The sequence below is a fragment of the Numenius arquata genome, chromosome 11 (genome assembly GCF_964106895.1).
Source record: "Numenius arquata chromosome 11, bNumArq3.hap1.1, whole genome shotgun sequence".
Lineage (NCBI taxonomy): Eukaryota > Metazoa > Chordata > Aves > Charadriiformes > Scolopacidae > Numenius > Numenius arquata.
The window spans coordinates 19,292,710-19,312,441 of NC_133586.1; the positions used below are offsets into that span (position 1 = coordinate 19,292,710).

Below are 19,732 nucleotides of genomic sequence, written 5' to 3' on the forward strand. Positions count from 1 at the left end.
AAAGGCTACTATGAACATTTCTCAACTGTTAGGACACTGGTGCTTTCCCCACAGTATGCCAAGGGCTCTGCTGCTTTTGGTATCGTCTCTAGAATGTTCTACTCATCTTGGACCATGGTGTGCTTACTTCATATAAACTAGTCCCTCCCTCTCCTCCCCTCTTGCATTTGGACTATTGGACTAGGTAGTCTGAAATCCAAAAAAAGGAACAATAAGAGTGCTAAACAAAGACTGAAATGGACTGTTATTGAGGGGGTTTTTTAACCTTCTTTGAACTCAACATCATCTGCTCAAGCATCATTGCAATTCGCAGTTTCCCAGCAATGACATATAGGAAGGGGATGACTGAGTATCTTCATACTAATGAAGATATTTTGATGCTTCAGTTAGATGCGTGGACTAAAAATTCAGCTGGCGACTTTGGCTCTGGATTTGCCTTTGCATTGGGCATATATGAGCTCTTTAATTGTCATAAAAGGCTGTTGTGAGGATCCCAAATCTGCACCCTTATCTACTTGGCAAAGCTCACGAGAGTCCTGGTTTTTGGACGTATCCATGGATGGGACTTGGATCTAGCTGACGTGCTGCCTACCTGTCAATCTGAATCTGCTGAGGCACTGAAAATCCTTCTTTCCTTCTGCTTTCTTGAGTAATATTATCACTATTTTGTCACTCTTCAGTCTCTTCAGCTTGCTTCTCAGTCAACATTCAAATCATTAAAGTGAGCTATTAAAGTTGTGTTGGAAACCAAATATGTGGAAGGTTTTGAGACAGTTTAAAAGCGTTAATTGAAGGGCAGTGTTGTCTCTCCATAGTCTCTGTCTAAAGAGAGCAACTACATGGAAAAATAATTTCTGTGAGGAAGTGCTTGTGGTGCCATTGGCACTGCTCGAGGCTGAAGCTTGACTCCAAAACCAGCGTTGGAAAATTCAACGTTTGTAAGTAATTTCTCACTAATCTAGATTAAATATGCACATCTTGCAGGTAAAAGGGTTTATCTTGGTGTTAGCCTAGCTTGCCCTGCTGGGCATTCAGCAGCAGGCTTTTTTTCGTGGGACCCTGCCATCGTTGGCTGTGAAGTGCGGAGTTAAGGTGAGAAATTATGTCGTGGCTTGGAGCGTCCTTCATCTTCTCTCCATCCTCATCTTCTGTCCCTCCCTTTCTACTACATGGCTGCGATGGAAGCGTTGGTTAAGCCCCGCTGATCTGACTCCCACCAGGAGAAGGGGGACCGGCCTCAGCTCGGGAGAGGCGCTGCGGGGCGGGGGGATGCGGAGCCTGCCCGGCCCTGCTGGGGCTCCCCCCCGCTCCGGTCCCGCTCCCGCCGCCACCGGCGGCGCTCGATGCGCTCGGAGCTCGGCCGAGCGAGCGCTCGGGCGCGGCTGGAGCTGCCTGGCGGTCGCCCGTGAGGCGGCGGCGGCGGCGGCGGCGCAGCCATGCAGGGCCTGGCGGGGGCCCTGCGGCGGGCGGCAGCCCCCGGGCGGGTGGCGGGGCCCCGGCGAGGGGGCGGCGGTGTCGGGGCGCGGCCGTGGGGCTGGGGGCTGGCGCTGGGGCTAGCGTTGGGGGTGAAGGTGCCGACCCCGGCGGGCTGCGAGGCCGACGGCGGGCAGGAGGCGGAGGTGAAGCCGCTGCCGCCCCTTCGGGGCTTCGGCGCGGCCATCGAGAGGAGCCGGGATCTGCTGCGGAGGATTAAGGTGCTGAGGGAGGGGGGCTGGGGGGCAGCCGGGGGCTCGTCCCCCTGAGGGGGGAGGCAGGCGGGTATCTCGTTCGCGCGGACTTCGCGATCGCTGCAACGGACTTGGGTCCAGTTTTGTGGGGGTGTCGGTTCTGGGGGGGCCCGGAGGAGGAGGGCGAACCCCGCCGAGCTGCCGGGGCTCATCCCGAGCTCTCCGGCTCCTGCGGGTGCTCGGCCGCCACAGACGGGTGTCGCGGGAGCCGTCTCAGGAATATTTCAGTGTTTTTCTCCGGAATGCAGCGTCAGGGAAGGCTGCCCGCGCTCGGGACGCTTAGGCCGGGCCGAGGGTGGTGTGGGGGGCAGCGCGGGGTGTCCCGGAGCAAGGGGAGGCCTGGAGGGCTGTAGGGAGGAGAGAGAGTTTAAAAAGCACCTTGTAGTTACTTTGAAAATCTGACTCAAACTCCTTTGAAATTCTGCTTGCTAACAGATTATGCAGTTTGCGTGTTGCCTACTAATTTTGTAGTGTTTTGTTTCTGTTCGGGTTTTCTTGCATGTCCTGATCACTAACTTATTAAATCATTAAATAAATAATTTTATTTACATTTTTATTGTTGTTAGTTGTATTTTTCCCAGTTGCTGGATTTAAATGGCTACTTTTCTAAAGCAGTTTATACCGGTTCAGCCCAACTAGTACTTGACAAAGTTTCAACTGTAACGTGACAGCAATATGCAGGTGCATTTATAGGATGGCTTTTGCATTTTTAGGGTTTGGGAAAAGGTGTTTTTTAACTGTGAAGATCCTTTTTAATGTCCTCTATTCGTTTCTTTGACAGGATGAAGCGGGAATCCCGGGTATACTTGTTGGAGTTTCTGTAGATGGAAAGGAAGTCTGGTCAGAAGGTTAGTATGTGGGAGTAGTAGTCGTGCATGCTGCTGGGAAGCGATGAACGTTTTAAAAATGAATGATTCAGACTCACCGATCAGGCTGGGATTTCATCCACTTGATGTCCCATCTCTAGATAGTGGCCAGAAGCAGGTGTCTAGGGAGTATGAAGTGATACTTTCCTTGGTAAGCTTCAGTAATTCCCAGGATCTGATAAGTTATTCGCTTCCTGAATGTGCTAATGTATCTCAACAGTTATGTTTAAGAACCTTTCTTCCATTAATTTGCCAGATCGGTCTTTGAATGTACTTACACTCCAGGCACGGAGCTGTAGAGTGGTCTGGTAGAATTGTATGTAGGAGGTGAAGAACTGTTCTCCCCACAGGAACTTACTTAATAGTCAAAGTAGTAACGGCTCACATTTGGTGATCTGTCTCCCATTTGGAGGCTGAGGTGTAGATTTTTACTGGGAAGGTACCAAGATTGAACAGGTATCTTCCTTCCAGAAATTGCAAGTGGTTTTTCTGGTTACACAGTTCAGTTTTAAGTAGAGTCTGTTAGTACTGCTCATATCATGTAGACATTTGATGTTTATTTAAAAGAGCACACCAAACTGTACGTCTGTTTTCAGAAATATTTTTGGGGGTTTGGTTTTTTTGGACACCTTAAATGGTAGTAGTAAATGGGAACATATTTCATTAATGTGATACAGAAGTTGAAAAAATAATCTTTGTAAGTAAGACTGTTGTTAACTTTCTTCTGACAGTTGTTGTTGCATTAACTGTTACAGATGTGTAAAGCTGATTATAGGTTTTCATTTCTCTTTCATCGTGGCAGGAGTGGGTTGGAGAGCCTCTGATACCTGTTGTCATGTGGCCTAGTAGGAAAATTGTGCTAGAAACTTAATCACAGGCTTTCTCAAACCAGATAGCTTTTTCTGGTCTCAAATTACTTAGCAATGAAAGTAGAAGTTTTTATAAGACTTCTGCAGAATCCTTTCCTTGACATGCAGGGCAGTAAGTGCCTCAGGGAACTAGTGCCAGGGTTGTGATTTATCACCAGTAGCAAGACAACTTCATGTGGGAGCACAAGCCATGGCAGAGCATTCTGTACCCCGCTGCGTATTGACACAGAGAGCAACGGTGCCTTTAGTAAGGGGGCTGGGAGGTGGGAAACATTGCCCTAGCAGACTTTTGGCTCATTTTGTTGTCCTCCTCCCTTCTTCATGGGGAGAACAGGTGTAAGTTGCATATATTCTGTGATCACGGTACTGAACCTGCTTTCTTGCTAAACTGATGGGAGTGATTTGAGATTTGGAAGGTATTTTCACTGAGGGATACAGCATCTGCATTCACAAGCACCATGTAAACACTTGAGTAGCAACTTCATGTAAAAGGAAGGGTCTTGGGCAACTGACATGTCATCTGGTTTATTTTGTGTATTTTGGCAAGGTTTTTTATTCCCGAGTAGTTAATTATTAGGCTGCAGTTTTATGTAGACAGACGTGCATTGCTTGCGGGCCTTGCTTGTACTGAAAACTGCAAATATGTCCTTACTGCATTTCATTGCTTTTTATGCTGCAACATCACTTGCATAATTTCTTCAAATCTAGCTCAAACTGAAGACTAGTATGGGAACCTGATAATGCCTTATTAATTCCAGTTCCGGCTACCAGACTTGTGGGAGAAGCTGCTGCCCGAGCATCCACACACCATTCATGGTGTTGCACACCAGATTTCCTGCAGCAGAGTCTCAGGCGTTGGAGTTTATAAAATAATTAATTTAATTGAAAGGTACAGCAACAAGGACAGCTTGGCCTGGGTGCCTCCAAAGAGAGGGAACCCAAACAAAGAAATTCCTGAGCAATTATACCCTTGTGATCCATACACCTGCTCTTCATACACTATCCACATGTCCTTTAGTCCAATGGTGATTTTTGGTCTGGGGTCTTCTAACACCTTATTGGATTCTTTTTTTGTGACCAGGAAGGCAGGCTCTTACCTTGTTGATTTGCAGTTTCTGCTGAGGCTTGGAGCCTCCTTATCTTCTGATTTATTCTCCTTGTGCACCTGCACTTGCTGGCGGAACACGGGGAACTGAAGAGTCCCAGACTTGGGAGAAACACTACCAAAACATCAGTGCAATATCAGAACCCTTTCCCATATTAAACGACTAAACGGCACAGTACCAGCTGCTGGGAAAATTACTAAGGAAAATAAATATCATAGCCTAAATGCTTCAGCAAATCTAGCTACTCGTGCTAAGTAAAGCTAGGCAAACAGCACAAATCACACCATATTATAATCCTAAGTAATTTATCCTAATTAGAGCTTACTTATTTACGCTAAACAACTAATATCCCTCAACAGGTGACATAGTAAAACACTGGTATGGAGATGATTGGGGAGGGACTCTTTATTAGGGATTGTAGCGATAGGATGAGGGGTAATGGTTTTAAACTGAAAGAGGGGAGATTTAGATTAGATATTAGGAAGAAATTCTTTACTGTGAGGGTGGTGAGACACTGGAACAGGTTGCCCAGAGAAGCTGTGGATGCCCCATCCCTGGAAGTGTTCGAGGCCAGGCTTGATGGGGCTTTGAGCAACCTGGTCTGGTGGGAGGTGTCCCTGCCCAGGGCAGGGGGTTTGGAACTTGATGATCTTTAAGGTCCCTTCCAACTCTGACCATTCTATGATTCTATTAAGCTTTTAATTGAAGTTATGCTGAGTGATGTTGAAACAGTGTGCGTAATGCCGCTGTTTCGTGAAGTTTTACAGCTTAGGTAATTGCTGAGTTTGTGTGTTATTTCCTTTCTCAATTTCTGTGTTGATAAAATAAGACCCTTTACTGTTTGAACCATTAATTCAGAACAATAAAAGGGGTATTTATCACAGTTGGTCGGTTACTTTACAGTCTAGATGTTGGTGTCTAGTTTTTCTACATCAAACATTTGACCTCAGTAGTATAAATTTTGGGTTAATCTTCAATCTCATTTATCATTAAGTTTGTTTTGTAATCTCAAACCAGGACAATCAGTAACTCGGGATGCCATTGGCCAATGAAATGGGCTTTGATTAATGGTTCTTACTACATTAAAATGTTATTAACTTGATTGAAGCAGGAGTGGGGATAGTCCAGTGCTTCATGTCCCAGTTAGCTAGAGGAAAAATATTTTAAGGAGCCAGTAAATCTAATTCATTGCAAATAATCAATTCGGCGTGTCTCTCTGCAAAATATTTATCACAATGTTTTTGTTTTCTTAAAGGTTTGGGTTATGCTGATGTAGAGAATCGTGTGGTATGTAAGCCGGAGACGATCATGCGAATTGCTAGTATTAGCAAGTGTCTTACGATGATGGCTGTTGCTAAATTGTGGGAAGAGGGGAAACTGGATTTAGATGCTCCAGTGCAGAAATACGTCCCTGAATTTCCAGAAAAAGTCTACGAGGGTGAAAAGGTATGGAATTGTAATTGGTTTTTTTGGATTTTTGTTCCAGTCATTGCACAGCCATATGTGTGGACCTATTCCTGTAAAACACCAAAAATCATTTAGACAAATGGTGATGTTTGCAGCTCAAAAAAGCAACGCTGGAAATTTGGATCTTCAGTTTTATATCAAGTGTGTAGTGTGTGCCTAAATATGTATATATTTCAACTGGGTTTAATACATGATAGATAAAAGACCTTATATATCTTTGTCTGTTCCTAGTCATGTTGAATTTTTATTTTCTGGTGATTTAGTATGCATCATATTTTTAATGAAGAGAGCTCACATTTAAATATTGTCCTTTATACCTAGGTCGCTATTACTACAAGACTGTTAGTTTCACACCTGAGTGGGATTCGTCACTATGAAAAAGATATTACAAAAGTAAAAGAAGAAAAAGAAAAGGCAAACAGAGCATTTAAATTAACAAAGCCATGTCAGGATAAAGAACAAAAAGAAGGCGGCAGCAAAGGGATAGAAAAGACTGATTCTGTCAAACCAAGGAAAGAACACGAAGGTGAGGTAAAAAGCCGAAATTCAAAACCTGGCAGGAGAGACAAGGAATTTGAGCAAGAGGAGTATTATTTGAAGGAAAAATTTGGAAGTGTGATTGAATCACTGAAGATATTTAAAAATGATCCCTTATTCTTTAAACCAGGTGAGTTTCTATTCATTTAAACCATGATGTGCTCTTCTGGTGAAATTTTTGTTTCAAATTGGAGGATAGTAGAGTCAGTAAAGAGTGTTTGTGTGGGATTTTTGGTTTGTTCTGCTTTTCTCCCCCTACCCTCACCTTTTTTTTTGTTGTTGTTGTCTTCCTGTGCCCCATTAAAAGCTCAACGGGGCAGTATTTGGGCTGTTCTGCACAAACCATCTAGTCATGTAATTGTCTTAAAATTGACGTAACTTTTGAGGAGTGAACTGATCAGGATTTTATCCATTCAATTTTAGATAACAGTCTTGTCTAGATATCTTTACCAATCTACTGACTTAAAGAATTATGCTTATATGGGTACCTTCTAATGGTGCATCTGCACCATAATCCAGCAGGTTCAAAATACGGTGTAGCCAAGGCTTACAAAGTAATACAAAGAGTCCCAGATAATGCAGGAGAGAAGAGAAAGAGGGACCTTAGGTAGAAATAAGACACTTCTCCCGAGAGCTCTAAGTAATGCAGTAAGTGCTATGAAATGTACCAGTTACTGAATTTATAAACGCTAAAGCAGATTATAATTTTGGTAACAAATTTGTGTCTACAAAGTATTTTGTAAATGGATACCGACTTGCTCTATTCGTGTTCTGGGCCTTCTAGATATGAACCAAAAGCAAATAATTTTAGTCAGACAATAAACCAGAGCTAAGAGACTTTACAGAAAGGCCATAGAATCACAGAATTGTTAAGGTTATTTATTGTTGGAATTATTTAAGTTAATTCTAGAGACAACTTTGAGGATCTTTGGGTGTAAATTCTAAATTAATTAGGTTAACAGGCAAATGATATGCATTGCTACTAAACAGTAAATAGTGTGCATTTATGGGTAGAGGGATAGGAGGCGGGGGAAAGTTAACCACTTGCCATCTTGGAGAGTTCTAGGAACCATTTCAAGTAAGAGATCTGTCTTGCCTGTAGCCAGTCTGGCAGTTGCTTGATACATAGATGTTTCATAAAGGGCATTACCACAAGAATGAGATTTTTAAAAATGAAACATTGTTTTGTAAATAAATTATATTGTCTTAAATAAGATGCATGTTAGTGTTCCTATAGTCTTTCAGGATGTTCTAGAGCTAGAAAACTAGAACTAGAAACACTATGGTAGAGGTGATCGAGACCTTTGAAAGCCTTGAGTGAGTACTACCCTTGTCTTTCCATCTCTAGGGTACAGGCACACAAACAAGTCACAGTAGATGAGGTCTTTTAAGAAGTGATTTTATGGTTTGCTTCAGCTTTCCAAATCCAGAGATCCTTGTTAGAACTGGTGTGGCAAATCTTGTGGAAAGGATGTTAAGTGTCAGTCTCCACATCTTGGCATGAAACCTGGCTGTTCGTGCAGATCCCTGAAAAGTTTTTAGCACTGTTTTTAGAGCTACCTGCACTTAGCAAACGTCTGTGTCTGCTGTGGTACAGGAATTCCTAGGGCCCAGTATCATAAGCTTGTGATTCACATTAAAATGGGGATGGAGGGAGAGTCTTTTAATTGATTATTCATTGCTATATATGGTTTTATTTGCACATGTGATTACTTAAATTTTATTCTTCAGATTCTGTTTAAGCATCATGCAGCTAACTTTTTTTTTCTCCCCCTTTCATATTGTGTTTCCTCAAGGTAGTCAGTTCTTGTATTCAACGTATGGCTTTACTCTCTTAAGTGCTGTTGTGGAGAGAGCTTCAGGACAAAAATTTACAGATTATATGCTAAAAATGTTTCGTGATTTGGATATGCTATCGACTGTACTAGATGACAATGAAGCAATGATATATAACAGAGCAAGGTAAACAAGGATGAAACTTTTTGTTTCCCACAATTGTCGCTCTTTCTGTCTTTATTAAGCCAACTGAATTAAGAATGCATGAATTATTATTTTTTCAGGCTTTTAAATGAAGTGGCTTATGTTATTTCAAAGTTAGTCATGTAACTGATTTTATGTCAGCATTATGGTATTGGTTCTGTAATTACCATGTAAAATTACAGAATAGGAAAAAAAGCATTTCATGTTATAAAAGTATTTGTAAGGAGGGAGTGGCCAGGGGTGACTTTGAAGTTTGCATTTATTTTGGGTACAAATAAGCAGGTAAGTGTAAATAAAGAAAAATAAAGGAGTAATTTGGAGATTATGTTAGAATATATAGTTACCTTGGTTTGCTTAATATACTGACTTTTTAAGAGTTCTGTGGAATTGTAATAGTCTCACAGTAACACAAGCTTTTATAAATGTAATTGTAGTGTCTTTTTAAACCAGAATTAAAACTCTGTTTAACACAGAACATGTTTTACCAATTGATTCCTTTTTATTAACTTTTGGAAAAAAACCAGCCAAACCAAAAAAAAAACCAACAAAAAAACAACAAACCCACAAAAAAACCCTAGAGAAATTTATGTAACTGGAAAATCCATTCTGATGTAGTGGATAAGGGTAGAGTTTCTTGTCTTTCTCTCCAGTCTTATTTTATTGACCTACCTGTCTGGGTTCTGAAATTGAAATTCCTTTATTGACTCACCTGGTAAATTTTGGTGTAGGAGAAGAATTTGAACTGAATCACAAAAGTAGGTTATGGAAAAAATCTCATTAAAATGATAATCAAACCTTTGAAAAGTTCCACTTCTAAAATGCTAAGAATGAAAATGGCAATGAACATGTGGAATCCAAGGTTTATAGTACTTACATATAAGTGCATATTTAAAGTGTGTGTGTGTACTTACACACACACACACATACAGAGCAGTTTGTAATGTTTTAGGGATAGCTTTTCTGCTGTGTTCTAAAATGCTTTGTGCTGGTTATTTATCTTGCTTGCAAATTTTCAGAGGCTCTTCTGGCTGTAGACCTAGACGCTAGTGATGTTCTCATAAATTATCAAGCTTGTACAGTCAAGTTCTTTTAAATATATGTGTGTATATTAACCCTTTTATAAACTGAAATATGGTTGGGATGAAAGAATTGGGACAAACACTGCTTTTGGGTGTCTTTTTATGAGATGCTAATACGATGGTTTTGCTTCCACAAGTAGCTAGCTTGGTGCCTCAAACTAGAACATGTTGACATGTTGCGGTGTGTTTAATGGTTTGGTTATACTATATTTCACTGACATGAAAATGTTTAAAAATAGTGTTCTAGATCTCTTAGAGGTGTGAGTCAGGCATTTCAGCAACTTTGTGACAGGTACCATGATCGAAAAGCTGACCATAGGGACACCAAGATAATCAAGTCACTGGCAGAGCTGCTGGTAGTCTTGGACCATTCTTTTCTCTTCCTTTGGTTCAACCTCCAAGGTTCAGTATTACGGCTTTCAGAAGTTCCCTAGAAGTTTTCCAGTATAAGTGCAGACTCGATAGGGAATGTACCTCTCCTGTTTGATAGTAGGTTTGCCCTGCTCCCACCCCCCACCCCCCTTTTTTTTTTCTGGCGTTGGTTCCTTTTCACAGCTCTCCAAGTAGTACATGGACATCTTGTGGTCTAAACGCCAAAGGTTGAAATTCATCAGATTATATAGTTATTCAACATTCCTTTTCATATGTTGTATCACATTAATCCAGTCATGATTGGACTGTTTCTTTCAAAAGCATAATTCAGTCTGCACTCCTGTTGTTCTGTTCCTGGTAGTTCATTCTGCAATTCTGTTTGGTAGCTTCTAATTTGTATTTTAATGACAGGTTTTGCAAGACTCTTTCATGCTTCTCACTTTTCTTAGTAGTTCCAGAATATTCAGTTGTTGTAGAATATGGTAACTGTAATGGAGCAGTGGGGGAAAATCAATCATAAATGGAAACTTCTGTCTCAGAGCAGTCACCTAAGACTTCAGTGAAATTTCAGCTCAGTGTCTGATGAGTATGGGGTAGTTGTAGGATTCTTTCTTGTAAATCTGGTACAGTTAAGGAAAATCCTGCGCTGGCTGATCTATAGATTACTGTCACGTTTTATTCGTATATTGCCTTTACTCTGAGTATATCCTAAGAGTAAATAGAAGGATTAGTACTTTTATTGAAACCAAGCTTCTAACCTAAGAAATCACCTTAATTTTTGTTTTTCCATCTGAATTTCTTGTTGATTTTTCTGCAAGAAATACGTTTAAGAAAAAAATATTTTAAAAAATTCTAAAGTTTCATGAGAACAAGATAATACGTGTTCAGATTGCCCTTTTAAGGTAGGGCAGCTTAAAATAGTTGTGTATAGTATCCGAGAATGACAAGTTGAATTTTCTTGAATTCTAGGTGTTATGTTTACAACAAAAAGGGACGGCTGGTAAACGCACCGTATGTGGACAACTCTTACAAGTGGGCTGGCGGTGGCTTTCTGTCGTCAGTAGGTGACCTTCTCAAATTTGGAAATGCCTTGTTGTACAGTTATCAAGCCGGACAATTTAAAAACACTCACAGCAAACTTCTTCCTGGGTACCTCAAACCAGACACAGTGGCGATGATGTGGACCCCAGTGCCAAAAACGGAAGTATCGTGGGACAGGGATGGTAAATATGCAATGGCTTGGGCTGTAGTAGAGAAAAAACAACAATGTGGCTGTTGCAGACAGCAGAGACACTACGCATCGCATACCGGTGGTGCAGTGGGGGCAAGTAGCGTCCTCCTGATTCTTCCTGAAGAGCTGGACTCTGACACTATAGATACTGGGCTAGTGGCACCACCTAGAGGAGTAATTGTTAGTATTATCTGTAATATGCAATCTGTTTCACTCAACAGCACTGCCTTAAAGATTGCGAGGGAATTTGATAAAGAAAAATGGGCGCAATATATAGATTAAAAAAAGAGGTACGCGTAACTGAACTCACTGTACTGAAACATGAAAAACAAATGGAGAAGGGTGTAATTGGACTTCGAGATCACTAAGAATATGTGAAGAAAAAGCATCAAAAATTGACTTAATTAACTTCTGCTAGTGGTGCTAAACTTATGTGTAACTGGAATTCATCTCTCAGGGAAGTTCATAACTTACAGAAAAGGAGAATGTAACAGTCAAATGTGACTTCCTGTAGTACCTGTGTAAATTACCATTGTATTAGCAAGGTTTTTTCTCATCCGGTCAAGCATTTGACTAAGATGAAAAAAATTAGCATTGGTTTCTTGCACTGAGAAGTCCAACAATAAATTACCTACCTTAAATGTTAAACTTTTAAAAAAACTCACATCTTGATTTGAGCACACAAAGACATAATTCGTTATTCTTACAGTTTCAGTCTGCCAAAACTGTTCAGTATTACTTTTTAACAAAAGATAGTTTTACTGTTGGTTTTTATATTTTCACATAGCACTTTTCTTACTTGCTTAAAAAGCAAAAAAATGCAACAAAACCCAAACCTTGAAGCTACATCCAGAATGCTGATTTATAGCAGAAGTACAGAGCTTCTTACAGTACTTTTGTCAGAGCTGTGGATTGTTAAGAATTAGAAAAGAATGAAGCTAGAGTAATGTAAGTAAAAACCTTTTTTTTGTAATTTAGATGTCCTCTCTTCCATTTTTGTTGGACACAGAGAATGTGTGAAACTACTTTACTGTGAAATAAGGGTATTAATTCCACAGTCGAATATGCCCGAATAGCACACCACGGTGAGCTGTCAAACTGTCTCATTGTTTTTGAAGGATACACATGCTAACTTTGGTAGCCAGTAATGGCACTGTGTTCTGTAACACAGATATTCATTTAGATATAGGAATTAGGAGCTAAAATAACTCCACTTGAAGCCAGTAGTAGAAATCTTACAGACTTTGAGACTCTTTTTTGAAAACCATCCTTTTTTCCATTTGGAGACCTGCCTCAAGGAGTTACTTTTGCACAAGGTAGAACAATAAATTCTAGCAGAATTCCAAAGCAGCATTTTCTAATCTTCAGTTTTACTCCAGGAATACAATAACATCTGAATATGTTAATTTTATGTATTCCATAATGGCATAGAAGATCTCCCTGATATCCAAGATTTACCCCTGCCCCACTTTCCCTGCAGTTACATCAGACAGTATTTCCAGGCTGAGACAAACCTAAATACCCTTCAGGAAAGGTTTGAATACTTACCTCCCCGCACTGCTCGGCAGCTCTGCCTCTCTGAATTTAAGGAGCAAGGTAACAGCTGGCAGAAGGTGGCCTTACTTGCCTCTTTCCCAAGTTAGTGCTTCTAGTATTAACTTCATCACCGTTACCTGCCCCATGATGAAACATCGTGCTGTGGGCTCTGTTCCCAGCATGCCTGTGGTAACATTTATTACCTAAGACTGACAAACAGGGAAATTTAATATTTTGAGGTGTTGGTGTTATACCTACATTTTTAATTGAAGGAAGTAGAACTGGTTTAGTACTCTTCATAATTATAATCATTCTTGTGCCTTAGAACAGTAAAAGCTTACACCTAGACTATTTCCTTGGATTTTCTGGCTCACTCACCAATCCTTCACTTTTTCATTCATTAATGACGGGTTGTCTTTCTCTCAAGAATATCACATCAGTAGAGACAACAGAGAGAACCCTTCCGAACAAACTCGGCATTTGGTCAGGCAATAAATTATCCACTCTTCCACTGAGGTCTTTAACAGTGTTTGAGAGTTCCAGTACAGTTGTACTGCAGGTGAGTGGCTTCTACAGTAGCAAAGTATGGTTTTTTTCCCAGTCCTGAGCACCCACCAGCTGGGTAGATGTGCGGCAGCAGAGGTCATTGCCCATTTTACACAGGGAACAAGAGTAAGTAGTTCTGAATTGGTTTTGTGTTGAAGAATATGTGAATAAAATAGATCAAATACAGTGTTTGAAATATAGAAAAGCTGAAAAGTAATGCTGTTATTTTAGGACTTATACTTTTTTTTGCAAATGGTATTTATTTTTGCAAACCATTTTGCATACTTGACAGAAAACGTGTTACTAACTGACCGTTATGTTTGGATTTAGAGAAAGACTCAAGATGTAGAAGGCATAGGTTTACCATTATGCTTGTCTGCACATGACCAAACACTAATAAATGTAAATATTTGAAGTATGAATGAAAGCAAATAATGGTAAGAAGTGTCTGAGGCATTTCTAATACCAAGACCTCAATGACAGTGTCTCACTCCCCTCATAGACTATGTTTAGCCACCAACTTTTTATACGCATACTACGTTCTTTATGCTGTATCTCCCATAACTTAAGGCTTTTTAAAAAAAAACCAAAACTGTTGTCACATGTACAGTGTTGGAGATGCTATGATGTCTAAATTTCATCTTCCAGCACCTGGAACAATATGGATCACAGACTTTCTCTAATTTGGTATTTACTTAATCATGAGTCTTTATCTTTTATGGTAGAGGAAGAGAAGGCAGAGATACAGGAGACTAGGAATCAAGCTGGCCTTAGCACATGTATTCAGGTCACAAATGAATTAATATTGCTATTTTGATCTTTTTTCTGAAACCAGTTATTTGGTGGACCAGCAGTAAGTGTGGGAAACCAGTCAATTAAGAGCAGCTTTCATGATAAACTTGCTCTTACATTAACCTTTACTGTGAAAGCACAGTTTGGCACTGACATAAAGCTGTACTTTTCTTAAAATGCATGTATACTAAATTGGTGCATCTATTTCTGTATCAAACACCTGCTTTTTGCATCTGATAATTATAAGTGTTCACTGTTTCAATTAACTGAGATAAAACTTACCTTGCAAATGCAACGAGTTGTAATATGGGGTTTTGGGGTTCACTAGAAATGTAGAAGTTTTAAAAGTCATAAAAATACAGGTTAAATAAAAATTGCCAACAATAATTAGCTCCCCAAGACACTTGATACTTTCAAAGAGATGTTAATACTTGAGATATTATTTAGTAAAATAAGATACATATAAGATTTCAAATGTTTTCTCATGGCTTAAAAAAATACTTTTTAACAGCCATTTAGAAAGGGATGGCTTTTAAAAACTAACTAAAAACCTGTTTCCTCATTGCAAAAAGGTAATTGTTTAATGTCAGCGTTTAATATTGAAAATATGCATGGTTTTGCTGTACTAGTTTTTTACTGACTGGATACCATTCACAGCTGTTAGTGTAGTTTGCTGACTTGCTGTTGCTTACATACACACCATATGCCTCCTCTATACCGAATGGTTTCAGTGTTTTGCAAAAGACTTTTTTGTGTGTGTGTGTGTCCAGAAGTCTCAGTATAGAATACCAAATGCAGTTTCGAGACCAGATTAGAGGGAGGGATAAAACATGCATTCCAGAAAAACGGCTGAACATAAGTGAGTAACTTCATTTTTTTTATTTATCACCACGTTACTCAACAGAGTAAAGGGACTAAAGCAACGCTGAAAGCAAATGATCCATTTTAAATCTATATAACCCTTACAGTTAGGGTAGCTGCAGTAATAAACTATACAAAATGCATTCTTAGAGCAGTTTCTGTCACCATATGTGTTACACTACTGTAGTTGATGATTAATGAGGGGAAGGAAGCAGCATGTCCAAGGTATGTATATTAAATGACTCCACTCAATTAACAATACACTGTTTGAAAGTAAAATTATAAAAATAGAGCTCAGTTGTTTGCAAACTTGCAGGAAAATCTTGCACTTCAAATCATTTATTGAAAAAGAGATTCCAGCTCATTAGTCACCAATAGCATGTAATTTTTACAAAATCAATCATAATTACATTGTTGTATTAACAGGCATTTTTAAACTGGTAAGGCTTTCAGGAACACAGATCCAAACCCACATGCTGAAGTGTTCAGTGTTGCTTTCTTCTAAATGAACAGCCTGCAAAGAAATCACATGAGTATAGATATGAATAGCCCTTAAATTGTTTGACTGCCTTAGAAAATTGCCCACCCAGCTTTTGTGCAATAAATACAAACTTCATGTACCACAAGAGGTGAAGATTTAGCACTTTTGAGTTTGCTTTAAGTCAACCAGAACAACATGGCTGTCATATAATTCAGCTTAAAATAAGGCTAAGGTGTTACTGTTTCTTTTCTTCCAGATGCTTTATAAAATTTCAGTTTACTGTTCCATCCCTTAGTGATACAAACCCCAAACTGAAACAGCTGCTAGGAGTGCTGATACCTTTTCAACTGCTCAACAGCCTTATTTCAGGTACTCTGTCCTCATATAAACTACATTCATAGGGTAGCACATGGTGTTAGCACTATGATATGCAATTTTCATATATTTTTACCTTTTGACCTTTAAACAAAACATGAATAAAATCTGGATTTGTTCTTTAGATTTTTTTAAACCCTGAAGTATTTCCAGTGCTTTTCACATACCCCAGACATTGGGCTGCATTTCAAGATATACTGGTGCTATACTAGTTATCTGTATATAATTATCAGTGGCTATTTGTTCCCTTACAATTTATACAAAACAAATTTTGATTAAGCAACATGAGCCAGGGAACTGCCTTACAGTATGACTGTTCAAAAACAGGCAAGGCACCACTGACTAGCAGTGGCACAGAATGGCTTTAGCCTGGCAGAAGTACCCTACTCCTTTAATGCTGCTTTTTTAACACTCTAAACTTAGCTCAGAATTAAATAGGTAGTATTTATTACAGATAAGCTAAAGGAAATGACAAGACAAACCACCTAAACTTGAGTGTGTTTGATCACAATGTAGCTGCTTAGCTGCCTGGCCTATCTGTATAACCATTTAAAAACAAGGATCTGAAAAAAAATTTGCAATTCAGGGCCCATTAACAATGTTTTTACTAGCCAACTCTAAGCAAGTTGCAAAATAAACATTCCAATCAGTTTTCAAAATCAAAGTTAAAATATTTGCAAGCTATAAATACATACATGCATTTATGTAAGTGAAATACTTAGGCTGCTAAACATTGCCCCTTACCTTCTGTGAGCCTGGCTTTGCCCCCAGTAGGCTGACACAGGACAGTTGAACACCCTACACACAGAACCACTGTCTGAGCATGGCTGAATACAGTCGTGATCTTGTAGCATCCTGGAAAACAGCATTATTAAACTTTCCATTATTTCCAGCATGATTTTATTTTATTGTATGTGCAATTGAATCAGATACTGTAGATACACTTGTCCAAAAATGGATCTGTATTTCATTACACAGCATTCCAAGTAAAACAAAGCAAAACATTGTCTTTGTGGTCTGAAGTACTTGCTTTTACTAATAGGCATAGGAAAACAAATTAGTTAACTGAAACTGTTACGATTCCCCATACAAAAATCAACACAGCCGGATGGCTGACAAGCTCTCACTTGCCTGTAGTTTGCCTCCTCCAAAAAAAGCAGAGGAGTTCTAGACTAGCCTTCTCTGCTGAAGAGAAGGACCCATCTAGCTAGAGAAATATTTAACTTGTAACCCTAGAACATTGCTGTTGACAAAGTCTGGCAGCTGTGAATATAAACACTGCTGTTCAAATCTGTGTTTGCTTTCTGTTTAATAATTGGTACATGCAAGGCATGTGCTTGGTTGCATTCTACAAAGCCAGTGTCCTATTTAAACAAGAAGACATAACTTCATTAATTCCAGATACAAGAAGAGGCACCAACAACACTTTGTTTACAATTTCCAAATTCTATGACTTAAGAAAGAATGAAATCACTCTCATACGTGGCTTAGACAAAGGGATTTTCACTGCTTTCATTCTTGTCCCTGCAAAGTATTTTTAATTAGCCAAGAGTAATTATCGGAGAGAAAACTTGTGAAGGATTTAATCTAGAAAATAGACAAACAAAGGTGAGCATAGATTACATTTTCAGCATGTGTGGACCAGTAAGATGACAAAGTATATGTTGCGAGGAAGGCCCTCAGAAAGCTCTCTAATGAGTACTGGTTGGTAGAGAGAACTCCCATTAGGCAGAATAACAGATTTCTGCTTTGTTTTAATCACAAATAACTGCACAAATCTTTGTTTGCACAAAACTGCTCACAGCTAAAATTTAACCATAGCAAATGTTGTTTTCCTCCCATGAATATGTACTTCCACGTTGATGAGTTTTTAACTTTGTGGATTTTTCAAGGAAAGGAGCCAAATCTATTTCAGTAACTAGCTAGCAACTTCAACACCAGTGAATGATGCATGAGGCCGTCTGGTGTTTTCAGTGCCTCGTGCTTCAGACTCTCTCATTATTGTAGCTCTGCTTTTTGCTCTGTGTGTCCCCCAAACTCAATAACCAATTAATCCAACAATAATGAAGATAAACAGTGACCTATGGGCCTATGTTGACATTAACAGTATCTTAGTATACGCATGCACGTACACTGGTTTGAAGAAAGTTTAAAAAAAAAAAAAATCAGTGACAGCCTTCAACCATATATTTTTTAAAAGTAACTACACTTTCAAACATTTTTAATGAATTTACCTCATTTTTAGATGGAAAACAACGTCTCAGAGCTTCTTAGAAATCTGAGCTATTAGGAAAGAATAAGATAATATGGAAAGATGAATACAGCAACGATTCCCTCCTTTTAGTCAGGATGATCGCTACTGTATGTAAGTCTACGACTTTGCTTACTGCTATAACCTTCTTACACCACGGCAGTTTCTAGGAGGTAAGTTACCACGTGACAGTTTCTGTGCCTCGATACGGATGTAGCTCTGCTGATCAAAGCTGTTCACTGGTAGAGCACACTCCTGTAATTGTGCTAGAAGACCCCATGTTTTAGTTTATAAAAGTGAAGTTGGTTATACAGATGTTTCTGAGCCAAGGTAATGAAAGTCTGTGAAAAGCAGACACAGGCAACACCTTAAATAGAACCCTTGTATACGAGAGCTAGACGTCAGCTTACTTCTTAACAGCAACATGTGAAAAAGGCAGCTGTATATGTTTTACCTTCTATGTAAACTCCCAGGATGCTTGTGTATATCCCTGTGGAAAGTTTTTCTGGTTGCTTTTCCAGAATCAACCAACTTGGAAAAGGAGGAAAACCATCTTGTCTTCTATTTGACATTTGTGCTGTGGATGCTTTAAGGCATCCATTTCATCTCACTTCTTATACAGGCAAATTTGGGGGTTTGGTTTTTTCCCTACTTGCTAGGATTTCATTAAAAAAAAAAAAAAAAATTATCTCATGCCAGACCTCAAGAAAGAAAATAAAAATCTGATTGCTCAAATTAACTTTTGTGAAAGGCTGAAAACACTTTTATTGCTAAAAGAACCCAAAGCGATATACAGACTTCTTTTTTTCTCTGCAGAACAGATAAACCACTTGTATTTAAAAAAAAATAAAAAATTAAGAAATCAGACCATTAATGAAGATGAACTGCATACAAAATTAGCTTTGTTCCTTCTGTTAAGACATAAACCGTTTAAATCTTTACCTGGACACTTTACATCCATGAAGTAGGAATTTGGGCTCTGCACAAGACGCTTCTTTTTGTGCTTTCTCTTCTCGTCCTCCAGGGAGGGATGCACCAGGTCTTTAGCCAGCTGGGCGGGACAAGAGGGAGAAGGCACTGCGCGTTAGACGGCGCTGGCAATACGCGGACAGACCGCTCTAACCGAGCACGGCCACGGCTCCAGAGCCACCCTCCCCGCGGGGCTGGGGGCGGCAGGGACGGTCAGACCCCCCTCGGGCCTTCCCAGCCGGTGAGGCGGGAGCGGCCGGCCGCCCCGCTAAAGGCCGCGGTAGCGGGGTAGCTCCTGTCACCCGGAGCCCCCGTCCCGTCGGCCCGAGAGCCGGCATCGGCCGGGGACGAGCGCTCCGCGCCGTTTCTGCCCCGCGGAAAGGCCCAGGCGACGCTGGTAAACAACTCACCGGCATGGTTGCTGCCGCCGCCGGGCCGCCCCCTCCACGCCCGCTTCCGGCGGGCGCGGGGCCGCAGCCGCTCTGGGCGCCCGGCGGACTCGGCTCTATGGTGGTTGGAGGTGGGGGGGTTGGGGAGGTGGGGGCTGCTCCTCGGCGGGAGGCTGTTCGCTACGATGGCATCGGCTCGTCGCTTCATCGGCGTAATTGGATAGGAAATCAGCGCAGAGAGCACGTCCGCCTTCATAGGATTTTTGCAGGAGGCCAGAGTAACGCGCCTGCTGGTTTC

At 40.4% G+C, this 19,732-nt stretch overlaps 2 protein-coding genes across 2 annotated transcripts; one reads left to right on the forward strand and one right to left on the reverse strand.

The window, feature by feature from the left end:
* Positions 1-1,343: 1,343 nt before the first annotated feature.
* LACTB (lactamase beta) lies at positions 1,344-13,730 on the forward strand. The gene is given in 6 exon segments (XM_074156737.1): positions 1,344-1,694; positions 2,509-2,575; positions 5,824-6,014; positions 6,357-6,702; positions 8,369-8,534; positions 10,973-13,730. Coding segments are annotated over 6 exon segments (1,665 nt in total). The 3' UTR covers positions 11,517-13,730.
* Positions 13,731-14,965: 1,235 nt separating this feature from the next.
* On the reverse strand, positions 14,966-19,491 carry RPS27L (ribosomal protein S27 like). Its single transcript, XM_074155908.1, has 4 exons — positions 19,456-19,491; positions 19,019-19,127; positions 16,570-16,680; positions 14,966-15,483 (listed from the first exon to the last, which is right to left on the reverse strand). The coding sequence occupies exons 1-4, from the start codon at positions 19,459-19,461 to the stop codon at positions 15,455-15,457; spliced, it is 255 nt and encodes an 84-aa protein (XP_074012009.1). The 5' UTR covers positions 19,462-19,491; the 3' UTR covers positions 14,966-15,454.
* Positions 19,492-19,732: the final 241 nt, after the last annotated feature.

What these genes read in the sequence shown, in the direction of transcription:
- RPS27L (XM_074155908.1), bottom strand. An exon ending in CATGGATGTAAAGTGTCCAG is followed by an intron (nt 16,681 to 19,018) that starts GTAAAGATTTAA and finishes GCTGTTTTCCAG; the next exon opens with GATGCTACAAGATCACGACT. An exon ending in CAAAGCCAGGCTCACAGAAG is followed by an intron (nt 15,484 to 16,569) that starts GTAAGGGGCAAT and finishes ATTTCTTTGCAG; the next exon opens with GCTGTTCATTTAGAAGAAAG.